This window comes from Amblyraja radiata, chromosome 20 (assembly GCF_010909765.2).
Source record: "Amblyraja radiata isolate CabotCenter1 chromosome 20, sAmbRad1.1.pri, whole genome shotgun sequence".
Classification (NCBI taxonomy): Eukaryota; Metazoa; Chordata; class Chondrichthyes; order Rajiformes; family Rajidae; genus Amblyraja; species Amblyraja radiata.
Window position 1 is genome coordinate 24554469 of NC_045975.1, and position 17472 is coordinate 24571940.

Here is a 17472-nt window from a genome sequence, read left to right on the forward strand (position 1 = left end):
TTACCTTATTTTCCGTTCATTGTCAGCTTCAAGGCTACCAGATCACATAGAGTTCAGGATGAGGGGAGCTTGGAGCTCCATTTGTACACCTTGAATAGCCGATGTATCGGGTCGAGACCCTTCTTTTGAAGAGTCTGAGGAAAGGTCTGAAGAAGGGTCCCGACCCGCAACGCCACCTACCCATGTTCTCCAGGGGTGCTGCTCGACTCACTGAGTTACTCCAGCACTTTCTGTTTTTTATATTAAACCAACCAACCCCATACCAGGAATCCTGCAGCTTCTCATTGGTTGAAATTCTAATCCAATGCCGATCCAATGCAGATGTTGGTTAATGCACAAAAAGACACAAAGTGCTGGAGTAACTCAGGCAGCAACTCTGAAGGACATGGAATGGTGACGTTTCGGGTCAGGTCTCTTCTTCAGACTGATTGTAGGGGAGCAGAAAAAAGCTGTAAAATGGCCTCTCCCCTTTTTCAGCATCCCCCCCCCCTCCCCACCCGCTACAATGCCAGTACTAGCACCTGCAGTACCTTGTGTCTGGGAAAGTATCATACTTGATATTTAATTCACACTTGTTTTTCTTACAGAGAGGCGGCAATATTTGTGAGAGTTGGGGATGTGCGGCTGAGGGTGGGCTGTGAGAGTGCGGAGGTCAGCTGGCGACAGGCCGCCGAGAACGACGAGGGACCTGGCTGGCGCGGGGAAGGGGGGGGGGAGGGGCGTCGAGAATGAGGGATCTGCTCTTGGGGGGAGGGGGGGGACGTCAAGAACAAACAGGGACCATCGGGACTACAAGGAAAACTTTTGTAACTATATCGCTGCCCTACATGTGGCGACTCTATGCATACTTGTGTACTGCAATTTCACTGTACCTAGGTACATGTGACAATAAAGTACCAATCATTTATTCATTCATTCATTAAATGGTGTATTGGTGCATCAATGTTGTGGACTCCCCCACTGTTCCGATTATGGTACAGTTACAAATGACAGCAGGCTGTAGTGTGGACAAGCGGTGTATCTAAGATGGTGTATTTAAGTTGCCGTCTCTGTGGGGATGAGAGTTTGAAATCCGTCACTGCCAAGGCTTGAACCTCTGCTTGGTCTTTTTAAGAAGCTAGATAGACCAACTCTCAGCATTTAAAAGATACCAGGACAGCATGAATTGGAAAGGTTTGGAGGGATATGGGCCAAATATGGGCAAATGGAACTCGTTTAGATGGGACATATTGGTCAGCATGGACGAGTGGAACTAAGGGGGCTTTTCACGTGCTGTCTGACTGAGGGGCGGCATAGTGGTGCAGCAATAGAGTTGCTGCCTTACAGCACAAAAGACCCAGGTTCGATCCTGACTACGGGTTCTGTCTGTTGTGAGTTTGTACATTCTCCCTGTGATTGCGTAAGTTTTCTCCGGGAGCTCCGGTTTCCTCCCACACTCCAAAGATGTACAGGTTTGTAAGTTCATTGAGTTTGATAAAATTGTAAACTGTCTCCAGTGTGTCGGATAGTGCTAGTGCATCGGGGGGATCGCTGGTCGGCGTGGACTTGATGGGCCGAAGGGCCTGTTTCTGCTCTGTATCTCTAAAATCTAACATCGAAAGTCTATAGACTCTATGACAAATCCGACACTGGCCAATACTCACAAGTCTTTGCAATTTACGTCACACAGAGCGCTCCATTTGTTCTGCTGGTGTGGCTGCCATTTAATGCATTGGTAGTTAGGGTCCAGGTAGGAACCATTTAGGCTGTCGTTGTCTTGCATCAACCCTGAAAGCCAAGGGGAAGAAACGGGATGGGTATCAAACAACGCCGGGATGAAAATGGTCTCTGAAGCACAGGGCATCACAGTGGCAAAGACGTGCGGGTTTGTAGGTTAATTGGCCCTCTGTAAATTGCCTCTAGTGTGGAGCGAAGGGATGAGAAATTGGGATAACCTAGAACTGGTGCGAATGGGTGAACAATGGTCAGTGAGAACAAAAGTGGGCACAACCCACTGAGGGTTACAATCTTTACCAAAGCCAATTATCCTACAAACCTGTAAGCTTATGGAGTGTGGGAGAAAAATGGAGTACCCGGAGAAAACCCAGGCAGTCACAGAAAGAACATACTACTCCTTACAGACAGCACCCGTAGTCAGGATCAAACCCAAGTCTCTGGCACTCTTTATGCCCCTGTCCCACTTAGGAAACCTGAACGGAAACCTCTGGAGACTTTGTGCCCCACCCAAGGTTGCCATGCGGTTTTTGTCAGTCTCCCTACCTGCTTCCACTACCTGCAACCTCCGGCAACCACCTGCAACCTCCAGGAACCGCACTAACATCATTCCATGATGTTAGCCCCAATTTTATGATCAGTTTTATGATCAGCGGAAACCATTTTGGCATTGTACCTGTGCAAGTTTTTTTTTTAGAACAGTCCCATCTTTCCAACCCTGTATCCTCCCCAGGAACTAATACTTTGTTAAATATTCAAATATTTATCCAATACCCTTTTGAATGCCATACTAACCTCCATCCACCACACCTTTAGGCAATGGGTTTACTCCAATCACCAGTTAAAAATGATCTTCCATCATATCACTCTGTATCTTCTGACAGTCAATTTAAATGTGTGTCATCTGGTTCCTGGCCCTGCCCATATTGTTAACAGTTTACTTCTACTTCTTCTGTATAAGGCTGTCAAGATTTTAAGCACGTTTATCAAATCTCTCCTCAATATTTTTGACTATAATGAAAAAACCCAGACTTATTAATTTATGTTTGTAAACGAAACTTGAAAGTAGGCAAAAGAGATTTGCCTTGAAACCACCGGACTCGTGAACAGCTTCTTCCGTTCTGTTATCAGGCTTCTGAACCTTCCTTCCATAATCTAGGGTACTGTCTGATTCACCTCTACCCCATTGCGGACATTGGACTTTGTCTCTGGAACTGATGCGTGCATTGTATTCTGCATTTTGTATCTTCCCCATTGGTCTATCTACTGTATTTGAGTTTCAAACATGCAAGAGCTGCCAAGAGAGATATCCAGATCCAATTGTCAGCAATGATAACGTTGTCAAGGGCGGTACAGTAACCTAGCGGTTGAGTTGCTGCCTCACAGCGCCAGAGACCCAGGTTCGATCCCGACTAGGGGTGCTGTTTGTATGGAGTTTGTACGTTCCCCCTGGGACCGTATGGGTTTTCTCTGGGTGCTCTGATTTCAGGTACAGATTTGTAGGTTAATTGGCTTCAATAAATATTGTACATTGTAAATTGTGAAGTTTGTAGGATTATGCTAGTGTACTGGATTGCTGGTCAGCACGGAATCAGTGGGCCAAAGGTCCTTTTTCTGTGCTGCATCTCTAAAGGCTGATGACTAAAATCTAACGATAAGCCTGTTCCAATCTTCAGGAAAAAGCCTGATCCAATCTACATCCAACATCCAAACACCTGTGTCTTGTCGCAGGGGTGACTGGATACGATGGAACTAGCTTACTAACACTTCCCAACCACGGGGAAGTGAAGCAGAACTGTGAGGGACAATTACCCCAAGATCAACTAACTCTGCACAGTCTGAACCTACGACTGCTCGTCTGAAATAAAAACAGAAAATGCTGGTCAGTTCAGCAGGTCAGGCAGCCTCTGTGGAGAGAGAAAATCAGTTAACGTTTCAGGTCGAAGATCATCTGTCTGAGCCAGGGAAGCGAGAAAACAAGTTTGTTTTAATTTTAGTCTAGTTTCGTTTAGAGTTACGGCGTGGAAACAGGCCCTTCGACCCACCGAGTCTGCAATGACCAGTGATCCTCACACACTAACACTATCCAACACACTAGGGACAATTTACAATTTTACCAAAGCCAATTAAACTCCAAACCTGTATGTCTTTAGAGTGTTGGGGGAAACCGGAGCACCCGGAGAAAACCTACACAGGTCACGGAAAGAACCTACAAACTCTGTACAGACAGCACCCATTATCAGGATCAAACCTGGGTCTCTGGGTCTAAGGCAGCAACTCTATCGCTGAGCCACTGTGCCACCACAAGTTGAAGAGAAAGAGGGGACAGATGGTTAGAAAATATCTAATGGGGTGATCACTCGGATGCTGCTGCTGCAGGACATTTATCAACCACGAAATAAATAGACACAAGGAACTGCAGATGCTGGTTTATAAAAAATGGCACAAAGTGCTAGAGTAACTCAGTGGATCAGGCAGCACCTCTGGACAACATGGATAGGTGATGTTTCAGGTTGGGATTCTTCTTCAGGCTGATTGTGGTAGTGAGGGGTTGGTGGGGGGAGCAATCTGGATGAGGGGAGGGTAGGACAAAGCCCAGTGAGCAGTGGGTGGTTAGGTGGTGAGAGGATCACAGAAGAATATCTCTGTCAGTGGAAAATAAACATCTCCCCCTAACTATCCTGGAGAGAGAAACAATCAGGCGATTATCACTCTAAAGAGCATTTAAGTTGTCAGAAGTAATGAAATCAAAGATGCATTCGTACCTGGCTCCTGTTTTATTATCCCATTCAACATCTGAGTGTTTAAAGTATTTGGCGGCGAGTCCGAATGTTTCCTCTTCTTGGCTGCATGCATAGGGATGCCCCTGCAATGAGATGAGGCATTACAGAGGGCAGACTGCAGCAGGGCTGGGGGTGAAGGCTATTCTAAAGACAATCTTCATTCACACCTTCTTATCTGAACATCCTTCCTTATGAATTCAGCTTGGGAATCATTCAAACCAAATTAAACACAGATGGGGTGGGTTTGTAATCAGTTGGGACAAAGACACTAATGGAATGTTCACATACTGGGAGCGTGTAACACACACACACACGCGCACACACACACACACACACACACACACACACACACACACACACACACACACACACACACACACACACACACACACACACACACACACACACACACACACACACACACACACACATTCGCCCATCCAGTCAATCATTGACTCAATCACATACGCTGACACACATTCACACACTCATTTAGTCATTCACACACTTACTCACTCATTCACTCACACACTTACACACTCACCCATTCACTCACACACTCACTGCCACATGCACTCATTCACTGATATTAACAATGAATCCAGAATTCAATCAATAATGACTCTTCTTACACTACAATCATTGCACTCTTGTACTTAGGTATGAGTGTGCTTGTGATTAGTAAGATGTTATTGAATTAAGTGTAAAACAAAGAGTTTAACTATATGATTATGTGACAATAACGTCCCACTGTGCATTAACATCTCTAAAGTGTGAACATTTGTGTGGTTAAAGAGCAGAACGTTTCACAGATGAGAGGACTGTGTGAGAAAGGTCTGGAGCATGGGCAGATATCCTGAGGGGGACCCCCCATGTTTTGAGAGGTGGGGGACAATCCCCCCATGTTTTGTGAAACATGTTGCAGCAAAACCGCCCGGGACTGGCTGTAGCGCCCAGGTCAGCTGGCATGTCTTGCTGTAGCGCCAGGTCGCCTGCGTGCCCCGGGAATGGCTGTAGTTCCCAGGTCGACTCGCTCGCCCCAGGTCTGGCTGTAGTGCCAGGTCGCCTGCGTGCCCCGTGACTGGCTGCGGTTCCCAGGTCGCGAAAACAAATTGAAAAAAAAAAACGCTTGCGGGCTGGATGATTCCGTGGGCCGTACGTTGCCGACCCCTGTCTTAGACGTTAGGCCTCATTGTTTCCCTCTCATGTTTTAAAAGCGATTTCCGCCCCTTCTGGAGTGTTGTGAATTCATATAAACAGATCAAATCAGGCATTAAAACATACGCACAGACACCGACACACACCCCCATATACCGACACACACCCATACACCACTCATACACGTACACACACACACACACACACACACACACACAGTTAGATGAATGTCTCTGCATCTTACTCTGAACCGTGGTGCTGTAGTAGCTGGTGAAGCATCTGGGACTGCTGGGCCTGATGGAGCTCATTTGGCGACATTCCTGCCACTGGATACTGGGTCATCATGGGCTCGGGCTTCATGTACATGTCCCGCGGCATGGTGGGGTAGTGGGGGTTGGGCAGTGTGTGGGGGTGTGGTGGCTGTAGGTGGGTGGTGGCAGGATGGTCCAGGCGAGATGGAGGAGCCATGTGACACAGGTGCTCAGGTGTCATGGTGCGGAGAAGGTGGGACTCTGCTGGAAGACATAAACACGTTTTCAAGCATTATGGACTGGGAGAGTTGGGCAGTTACCCTTCATACTTTGTGTCATTTCACAAGCACCACTCCCTTCCCTGCCACACTTTGCTCCTTCTCTCCTCTCCCCCGGATTTCCACCCCCCCACAATCAATCTGAAGAAGGGTCCCGACCCAAAACATCACCTATCCATGTTCTCCAGAGACTGCCAGACACGCTGAGTTACTCCATCACTTTGTGTCCTTTTATGAAACGATGGCACAGTGGTAGAGTTGCTGCCTTACAGCACCGGGGACTCGGGTTCGATCCTGACTATGGGTACTGTCTGTACCAATTTATACGTTCTCTGGTTTTTCTTCGGGGGCTCCGGTTTCCTCCCATATTCCAAAGATGTACAGGTTTATAAGGTTAATTGGCTTCTGTAAATTGTCCCTAGTGTGTAGGATAGAACCAGTCTACGGGGATCGCTGGTCAGCATGGACTCGGTGGGCTGAGGGGCCTGTTTCCACGCTGTATCTCTGATCAAAACAAAACTAAGTTCTTTGTTTCTACTCCCTTTCATCAGGTTTCCCTTCAGTTCTGACACTCGAGGGAAACAATCAAAGTATTTCCAACCTCTCCTTGCAGCTAGTGCCCTCTAATCCAAGCGGCATTCTGGTAAATAGTTAGGCCTTGCACATGTCAAGGCCTTCCAATTTGAAGGAACATAAAAAAGTGTTGAAGTCAGTTGTATCATATCCCAAGCTCTGCTGAAATTCAACAATTAAAAATGAAACATCCTCAAACATTTTTAATGATCTAAAATTTAAAACAAATGGAAAGTTAAAACTTGTTTAATGGGCAACACTTAAAATCAACAATGCATACAAATTAACACAATGTAAATGAATGAGGGACCTGATAGAAGTATATAAAATTATGAAATATAAAGGTCAGCTGATCAGCTGCTCCTTGAGGTACCAAGGTCTAAGCGGAAGCTCAGAGGGGATAGAGCCTTTTCTGTTGCTGCTCCGGCACTCTGGAACACCTTGCCGCTGCACATCAGACAGGCCCCCTCACTGTCCATCTTCAAATCCTCCCTAAAAACATATTTTTATTCCTTGGCTTTCGACACTGGCTGAGGCATTGCTCCTGTTTTTAGTGCTTTTAATGTCTTTTAATTTTTAGTGTGTTTTTTATAGTCCTTCGTTTTACGGTTTTTAATGGTTTTTAATTGTTTGTAATAGCTTTTTGTTCATGATTTCTCATGTACAGCACTTTGTGGCAACTGTAGTTGTTTAAAGTGCTTTATAAATAAAGTTATTATTATATTATATATATATATTTAAACTGGAATGTTTAAACAGAGCAACAAAAATGGTTTTCACTGTACCTCGGTACACGTGACAATAATAAACTAAATGCAAAACACTGAACACTAAGATTGGTGTACTTTTTATTAACAAATGATACAAAGACAGAACAAATCACTTTCTAGGGCATTGAGCATAAACAGTACAGCACACGAACTAGCCCTTCACTCCACCATGTCTATGCTGAACTTGATGTCAAGGTAAACTAATCTCCTCTGCCTGCTTGTGATCCAATTTGAGTCTTTTAAGTTCCTGGGAACCATCATCTCCAAGGACCTTAAATGGGGGGCCACCATCGACTCCACAGTCAAAAAGGCACAACAGAGGATGTACTTCCTGCGGCAGCTGAGGAAGCACAATCTGCCACAGACAATGATGGTCCAATTCTACACGGCCATCGTAGAGTCCGCTCTTACCTTCTCCATCATGGATTGATTTGGCTCAGCCACCAAGCATGACATCCGGAGGCTGCAGCAAATCGTCCGAGCAGGTTATTCGCTGCAACTTTCCCTCCGTTGACGAACTGTACACTGCACGGGCCAGGAAGCGAGTGGGTAAGATCATTTCTGACCGCTCTCACCCTGGACACAAACTCTTTGAATCACTTCCCACTGGTAGGCGACTGCGGACTGTCAAAGCTGCCACAGCCAGTCATGAAAACAGCTTTTTCCACGAGTATAACCAAAAATCTGTAGCCTCCTTTTGTTCTGGTACTTTATTTAATTCACATGTTTAATCAATAATGTTTTATTATTAATGTTTAATGTTTTATGTGTCATTCCTGACTGTCACTGTATGTCATGTTGTCACGTCACTTGCGGGTGGAGCACCAAGGCAAATTCCTTGTATGTGAATACATGGCCAATAAACTTATTAATTCATTCATTAAAAAAATTTAAAAAATAAAAAAATCCCTCCATTCCCTGCATATGCATGAGCCTTTCTAAAAGCCTCTTAAATGTCACTGTTGTGTCTATCTTCACCACCCCTGGTATCTTTGATGCATAATGACAAGAACAATTATGCACTGCTTATATACTTAACAATCCAAATTATTTCTTTAGATCCTCTTTATAATCTTAAATAAGGGGCTGTAATAGCCGAGTTGTGGATCTGGGCTGCAAGGCATGGAGGTCCCTGCTCAGTCCACATTCAGTTTATATCTGGGCTGCAGCACTACTTGGCTTCAGGTTCTCTGGAAGATGGAGGAAAGGAAATATCACGGAGAAAATTGAGTCCGGAACATTGGAGATATCAAAGGTGGCTACAGTTTTAAATAGCTCTGTTCCCATTAATGTGTTCCCATTAATCTCTGGAGAACATGGATAGGTGATGTTTCGGGTCTGGATCCTTCTCCAGACTCGACCAACCTGAAACGTCACCTCCATTATATCATATTCTCCATTAATGCTGCCTGCCCTGCTGAGTTACTCCAGCACTCTGTGCCCTTTTCTTGCAGTTCCTGGTTTCCAGGTGAAAAGTAGATACTGTTGGAGAACAGGAGAACACTTGGTTGGGACGCCTCCCTTCAAATCCCAATTTTATCACGGCTTTGAGAAATAAAAACATTACAAAGATCAGGTACTACAAATGAAATTCCACAGGATTAATCATTTCAGAGAAGGAAGGATGTATTGTTGGAATCATGCTTGATTGTAAGTTAAATTAAAATATCTTTATGCGTCTCACCAAAATGGAGGAAGATTTGCATGCATTGAGAGAGAGCTGGAGCACTTGTGTGGAAGCAGCTGAGAAGTTTGCAGTATCTCAGCTTTTACTGTGTTTGTTCTGGCTTCCTGCCAATCTAATGGAGGGAGTTTTTTTCAGACATTGGTGCACTGTTTCTTATCATTTTGAATAACTCTCGCACTCACATAAAAAAACGTTTGTAAAACAAACAGTCATTATCAATTGCTTCTCTAATATGGGTAACAAAAACTTTATCAAAAAGAAAGATCACCAAAAGAAAAGGAGGAAATTATTTCAGATTCCGAAAACCTCTGACATTTTACATTGATCATCTAACTCTCTGTGAATTCTGTACATTGCGGCGAGGGATATTTTTGTTGAAATTGGGAACCCAGTGACTAAATGTGACTAATTCTAACTGACTGAGGTCTGCTGGACAAGAGATTGAGAAGCCAGATGCAGATGGAGGTCCTAAGGCTAATGCTCAGAAGATTAGACGTATGGAACTGCAGATGCTGGTGTACAAAAACAGACACAAAATACTGGAGCAACTCAGCTGGGCAGGCAGTATCGCTGGAGAACATGGATGAAGAAGGGTCCCAATCTGAAATGCCACCTATCCATCTTCTCCAGAGATACTAACCAACCCGCTGGTTTACTCCAGCACTTTATGTCTTTGCCCAGAAGAATAGGATGAGCTTAACAGGTATCATAGTGTTGAAGGCTGAGCTATAGAGAATGAATATCATCTGGACAAAGGTGTTCTATTGGCAAAATGATGCAGAGTTTGGGGTGAATGTAGGAGGTGGAAATACAGTAACATTCTCACGAGCCAAAAAGGTCACGTCACCCATCTTAGTTTGTCCTTACGGTTTCCTTGTTCCTTCTGAAGACCTCAAACTTCTTCCTCCATTACTCCAAGTCCCCACAAGTCCAGTTCATGACTGATCATTCTTTCTGTGATCAATATCCTGTCATAATCTCTGAAAGTGCCCTTCATGGCATTTTGCAAATGTTTATTTGAAATATTTTTCTGAATCTCATCTTCTATACCTGGTTTACAGGTCCATTCTTGCAAAACTAGAAGGCCTAATTTTCCCTAGCCTCATCTTAAACAAAAACAGGGATGTAGTGCTGAGGTTCTCTAAGGTGTTGGTCAGGCCGTGTTTGGAGTATTGTGGAAGGATGTGCTGGCTCTGGAGAGGGTCCAGAGGAGGTTTACAAGAATGATCCCAGGAATGAGTGGGTTAACATATGATGAGCGTTTGACATAACTGGGCCTGTACTCGCTGGAGTTTAGAAGAATGAGGGGGGACCTCATTGAAATGCACCGAATAGTGAAAGGCTTGGATAGAGTGGATGTGGAGAGGATGTTTCCACTAGTCTAGGAATTAAAGGACCTCAGAATTAAAGGACGTTTCTTTAGGAAGGAGATGAGGAGAAATTTATTTAGTCAGATGGTGGTGAATCTGGAATTCTTTGCCACAGAAGGTTGTGGAGGCTGTCAATGGATATTTTTAAGGCAGAGATAAATAAATTCTTGATTAGTACGGGTATCAGGGGTTATGGGGAGAAGGCAGGATAATGGGGTTATGAGGGCGATATAGATCAGCCATGATTGAATGGCGGAGAAGACTTGATGGGCCGAATGGCCTAATTCTGTTCCTATCACATGAACTTATGACCTTGTACTTTAAATCTATATCACTGCAGAGCAGCAACATGCTCCATGAACTGCACATCATTCTTGTATTTCTTTATTCATTTAAGCTGGCTAAGGCCAGTATTTGTAGCCTTCTCTAAATGCCCTCTCAGTATCCAGGCAGAATGCGGTTCATGCCTGATGCAACCAGAAGATTGCATCATTTGAACAAAACTCCTCCTGTAACCTCTAGGGATGTGATTGTATAGTGCTCATCAGTTTGGTCCATATCCCCATAAACCTTCCTTATCCATGGATGATCAGCCATGATCATATTGAATGGCGGTGCAGGCTCGAAGGGCTGAATGGCCTACTCCTGCACCTAATTTCTATGTTTCTATGTTTCTATGTACCTATCTAACTGTGTAACACCTGACTCAGGAATAGCTTCTTCCCCTTTCCATAAGCTGGGTACTGGAGTACTGTCCGGAACTGGGTACTGAGGGTAGTGCCTGATTCACCTCTACCCCATTGTGGATATTGGACTTTGTCTATGGAACTGATTTGCTACCACACTGAGAACTATGTTCTGTAAGGTATATCGGATCTGTTTGGATAGCCTGCAAAAACAAAGCTTTTCAGTAAACCTCGGCACACGTGACAATAATAAATCTAGACCTAAGCCTACAGTCAGAGGGATCACACTGCACATTGTGTACAGAGGCCTGGAGTCAGACATTAAAGATCTCAAGCACCTCTTCTGAAAAACGAGGGAGGAGATTTTGTGACCTCCTCACCTACATTCACTGCCACTAAATCCAGATTAACATTAATTTGTCACTTGTGCGATCTTGCTCAAAACCAGTTGTTGTGCTTACCTGCAAAACAACTTTTATATGGAAGGTACTTTAACATGAGTGTTACAGGTAAGAGAATGCACAATATAGTCATAGAGACATAGAATCATAGTGTCACAGAGCATGGAAACAAGCCATTTGGCCCAACTTGCCCACACTGACCAACATGTTCCATTTACACTAGTACCACCTGCCTACGTTTGACCATTATTCCTCTAAACCTGCCCTATCCATGTAGCTGTCTAAATGTTTCTTAAACATTACGACAGTACCTGCCACAAACACCTCCTCCAGCAGCTCGTCCCATAAACCCACCAACCTTTGTGTGACAAAGTAACCTCTCATGTTCCTATTAAACCATTCCCCCCTCACCTTAAACCCATGCCCTTTGGTTCTCGATTCCCCTACTCTGGGCAAGAGACTCTGTGCGTCTACCCGATCTCTTCCTCTCATGATTTTGCACAACTCTATACGATCGTCCTTCATCCTCCTGCACTCCAAGGAATAGAGTAACAGCCTGCTCATCTTCTCCCAAAAGCTCAGGCCCTCAAGTCCTGGCAACATTCTCATGAACCTTCTCCGCGCCTTTTCCAGCTTGAGAATATAAATGCAAATCTTTATTTGCCACTATCAGTGAATTCACCCAACTTTCTTGACCTTGAAAATCCACCGGAGAGAGGGCACTGCTGAACTAACTGTAACCTCGCAAGGATAGACACGTTGCTTATCCCACCTGCCCAACTCTTCCTGAAACTTCCTGACCGGAGCTATTAACCTCCCCCACTGCCACTATCCTTTCGGGAATCTCAGAGGTATTCCAGAATACTGTATTTCTTAATTTCCTTATTAATATTGGAAGTTGGAAACAAATTATTTGTAACAATTTGACATAGAATGCAACAGTTGGTTTACAAATTACTCACCTTTCCCACAGAATGAACAATAAGCCTCTCCCCCATTCTCCAACATTAAAAAAATTGCACTACAATTGCACTACACTCCCTACAATTGCAACACCACGCTTGCACAAGCATTAAATTAGAAAACACCTCCTCACAAACGAATGACTGACACACGTAGACGCTACATTTTATCTGCCAGTTTAACCTTGTAACTTGATCAACATTCCTTCCATTTGGTTCTTTTTAAAATCCGACTCTTTGATTTACTCGTGCCTCCATTCCCATTCGATCTTCTCAGTCTTTCTCCCTTCCTTCCTTTCTTTACTTTCTTTTCCTGTTTGCTATTTTTCACTTTTGATCTCACCGACACTTAAATATTTGGAATTGACTGATTGAATTGATTGAAAGATACAGCATGGCAGCGGGCCTGCGGCTCTTTGAGAACACGCTGACCATCGATCACCCGTTCACATTAGTTCTATGTTATCCCACTTTCTCACCCACTCCCTACTTACGTCTTTGGGATATGGGAGGAAACTGAAGTACCCGGAGGAAACCCACGCAGTCACAGAGAGTACGTGAAACTCCACACAAACAGCGTCCAAAGTCAGGATTGAACCTGGGTCTCTGGCGCTGAGAGGTAGCAGCCCTACCAGGTTCGCCACTGTACCGTCCACAAATAAAATCACAAAAAAAGGAATGAAGAACTTGCCACCGAATCCCTGACAAAGGGCACACTCGGCAAAGACAGCACAAAGATCTCGCAGAACAAGGAGCCAGGCAAAGGTTATTCAAGTAGAAGGAGTCATTGAAAAAGGTACTTGCAACAACACAAAACTCTTATTCGTCATTCAGAGTCTTCCCTCCAACTGCTTTGATTTCTCCTCAGGACATCTTTCCAGAGAGTCACCCCCTGAGTAGCAACCTTCTTCCAACCAAGTGACCGCTGTTCCTGCAACAGCTTTTACTTTTACCAGCATTGTTTACTCACTAATTTTAGCTCGCCAAGCCTTTCAGTGAAGTGGAGCTCAAAACAAAAGCTGAGAGCTTTGATAATATTTATAAACGGCTGATAATTCAGGCATGCGGTCACACCTTTATTCAGATAGAAGCTTGGTCGAGCCGAGAGCAAACCAATCCAAGGTAGGAAGTTATAGGGCTTACCGTTTGCCTGTGGAGGGGAGTACGGCTCAGATCCGGAATCAGGAGGAGATTCAGGTAAAGTGCTGAGAAGACAAAAGAGTGGCATCACAGTTAGAAGTTGCATGAATTAAATGGTAGAATCACTCAAAGCCAAACTTCAAAGACAGATTGAAATAATGATAACAGGAACAAAACTCCAGATCTTGTACAAATTACTGTTTGGATTTGCACTCCTAGATTGTGAGTATATGTGTTAAAGCCAGCATAGCCATCAGAATGTCACAGGGCGGCACAGCTGGTAGAGCCGCTGGCTTACAACCCGAGAGATCCGGGTTCGAACCTGACCTCGGGTGCTGTCTGTGTGGAGTTTGCATATTCTCCCTGTGACCACGTGGGTTTCCTCCTGGTGCTCTGGTTTATTCCCACATCCCAAACACATGTGGGTTTGTAGGTTAATTGGCCTTGGTAAAAATTCCCCCAGTGTGTAGGTAGTGGATAAGACCGTGGGATAACATGGAACCAGTGTGAATGGGTGATCGATGGTCGGCGTGGACTCGGTGAGTCCGCACTGCATCTCTAAACTAAATCTCTTAAAGAGGGAAAGTGTTCCTTTGGAGACACAAGGAAATGCAGATGCTGAAATCTTGAGTAAAACACAAAGTACTGGAGGAACTCCATGGGTCAGGCAGTACAGTATCTGTGGAGCGAATGGATAAAGAAGAAGAGTCCCGAAACAATGCTTACCCAGTCCGTCCACTGAGGCTGCCTGATCCAGTGCGTTACTCCAGCACCTTGTGTTTGACTCAAAATAATGCTATGAAGTTTTAAATTACCTCCTCCTATTTTTATCACACATGTTTATGATTTTCTTTCTTGTAGCTGTGTCTAAAGCAATTACATGCAGAGCGGCCGGCTTAGAAGAACAATTCTCAGCTCACAGGAGCAAATAGATGGGCAGAGAATAGGGCTGCAATCCCTCACATTACACATTTAAATGATGGCTGGTCTGACAGCAATTAAAAGTTATAACAAGTTGCCAGGATCCACTTTTGATGAGGAGATATTAGGAGCTATTGAGATTCAAAGAGCAGAGGTCAGTTTAGTTTAGTTTAGTTAAATTTAGAGATACAGCACGGAAACAGGCCCTTTGGCCCATTGAGTTCACTCGGAGCAGCAATCACCCCATACACTAACACTATCCAACACAGTAGGGACAATTTACAATTTTACCAAAGCCAATTAACCTACAAACCTGTACATCTTTGGAGTGTGGGAGGAAACTGGAGCACCCAGAAAAACCCCACGCAAGTCACAGGGAGAATGTACAAACTCCGTACGGGCAGCACCCATAGTCAGGATCGAACCTGGGTCTCTGGCGCTGTAAGGCAGCAACTCTACCGCTGCGCCACCAGGAGACCATTTCCTTTTAAAATGGCAGCTATGCAGAGAAATTAGTTAATAGTGGTGACAAACAACAAGCAACCCTCATTATGTTGCAGGGAAAAACGCAAAATGCTGGAGTAACTCAGTGGGTCAGACAGCATCCATGCAGAACATGAACAGGTGACGTTTCGATTCAGGACCCTTCTTCAGAAGGGAGAAGAAAGATGTCTAAAGAACTGTCCCAAACCAAAGCATCACCTCTACGATGTTCTCCAGAGATGCTCACAGTCCCGCTCAGTTACTCCAGCATTTTGTACCTTTCTTTGGTAAACCAGCACCTGCAGTTCCTTGTATCAACTAATTATATCGCCGTAAGTTTTGAACACTGTGCATCCAAGGATTTTTATTTCCCAAATAAATCCCGCAGTCAAACATTGTGTGAACCTGCCACAAAGCTTCCTGCAAACTGAACTGAACTGAACTTTATTTATAGAGCACTTTAAAAACAACCACTGTTGCAACAAAGTGCTGTACATGATTAATCATAAACATAAAACAAAACAATAAAAACATTAAAAGACAGTAAAAACAATAAAAAACAATAATAGAAACACTAAAACAAGAGCAAAGTCTCGTGCAGGGGCGAAAGCCTAGGAATAGAAAAGGGTTTTAAGACTAGTTTTGAAAATGGACAGTGAAGGGGCCTGTCTAATGTGCAAAGGTAGAGTGTTCCATAATGTCGGAGCAGCAACAGAGAAGGCTCTATCCCCTCTGAGCTTCCGCTGAGACCTCGGTACCTCCAGGAGCAGCTGATCAGCTGACCTGAGGCACCGAGCAGGAGCGTAGGGATGAAGCAGCTCAGAGAGGTAAGGCGGGGCGAGACCATTTAAAGATTTAAAAAACTGACTCCACCTCTGTATTGCTGAGAATCCAAAGCAAAGGTGTTTACATTTGACCAAGGCACAAGATGAAGAGATAATATGCAGTCAGCATGGGCGGCACATTTGCGCGGTGGTAGAGATGCTGCCTTACAGCGCCAGAGACCTGGGTTCGATCCGAACTATGGGTACTGTCTGTGTAGAATTTGTGCGTTCTGCCTGTCACCACATTGGCTTTCTCCGGCTGCTCCGGTTTCCTCCCACATTCCAAAGACGTGCAGGTTTGTCGAGTAATTGGCTTCAGAAATTGGCCCTACTGTGTAAGACAGAACAAGTGTATGGGGTGACTGGTGGCCGGCATGGACTCGGTGGGGTGAAGGGCCTGCTTCCACATTGATTCTCTAAACTCTTAACCCTATCAAAACCTTTCTAACACTAATCCAAAGCACAACTGCTCCGAGCCAAATTTCAATGAGGCAACTGTGGAGTGGAACACAAAATAAAATATTGAAAATAACTGGATCCAATACGAAAAGTAGTGTCAAGCATAGAAATGCACACAAGAGGATTCACTAACATTTCCAAACAGGCCACTGGCTTCTGCCCTTTTTCAAAGCCACTTTGTCAATTTTCCCTTTTCTTTTCATGCGCGTAAAAAACTGATGCCACTTTGAGCCTTTCTCAGTTGTGAAAATGACAAAAGCACGTGCGGTCTAATTCATCCTTTTACTATGTGTCGGTGTCAGCTACTTAATTTCACGGGAGCCAGTTTTGAACCTGTGGACTTGAAGTGAATAATTGGTGGAGATGACAGGTACCGACTGATCTCATTGGAGAGCAATTCCACTACATGGCACTCATGCATATTTCTGTGGTGATACGTAGCTCAGTGAATGAGATTTCTGCCAATCCTGGCACATAGTTAAAGAACGTTTTCTGCCTCTTAAAAATGAACTGTTACTTTACTGAAGTATTTAATCACGTTCAGGACTTGGAGCGATTCCAGAGCCTCAAGTCTAGTGGCTTAGCACCAGAGGTCTTTGTGTACCAGATCGAAGCTCACATACAGTACATGGATTAGCATGGAACATATTTAATTGAGTTTAGTTAATTGCCAGGAGAACCAAGGTACAGTGAAAAGCTTTTCTGTTCCATGCTATCCAGTCAGCAGAGACAATAAATGATTAGAATCAAACTGTTGACAGTGTACAGATACAGGATACTGATAAAGCATAAAGATAAAGTACAGATACAGATGTAAATACTCTAAAGACAATTTAATCTAACAACCTGCGTGTCTTGGGACATAGGAAGAATCTAGAGCACCTGGAGGAAACTCACCCAGTCACAGGGAGAGCGTGCAAACTCCACACAGAAATCACACCCAAGGTTCGAACCTGGGTCTGTGAGGCAGCAGCTCTACCAGCTGCGCCACTGTGCGGCCCTTTCCAACTAAA

The 17472-nt window shown here is 44.4% G+C and overlaps 1 protein-coding gene across 7 annotated transcripts in view; it reads right to left on the reverse strand.

Annotated features, from left to right (window-relative positions):
* myrf (myelin regulatory factor) overlaps positions 1-17472 on the reverse strand; it is a 162942-nt gene that overhangs the window by 59659 nt on the left and 85811 nt on the right. For 4 of the 7 annotated variants that reach the window (XM_033039065.1, XM_033039063.1, XM_033039066.1 and 1 more), the window contains 4 exons: positions 13776-13837; positions 5899-6169; positions 4479-4579; positions 1644-1767 (listed from right to left, as the gene is read on the reverse strand). In XM_033039065.1, coding sequence (XP_032894956.1) covers positions 1644-1767; positions 4479-4579; positions 5899-6169; positions 13776-13837 — 558 coding nt within the window. The remainder of the gene's footprint in view (positions 1-1643; positions 1768-4478; positions 4580-5898; positions 6170-13775; positions 13838-17472) is intronic. The other 3 variants (XM_033039064.1, XM_033039062.1, XM_033039067.1) reach the window with 2 other exon arrangements.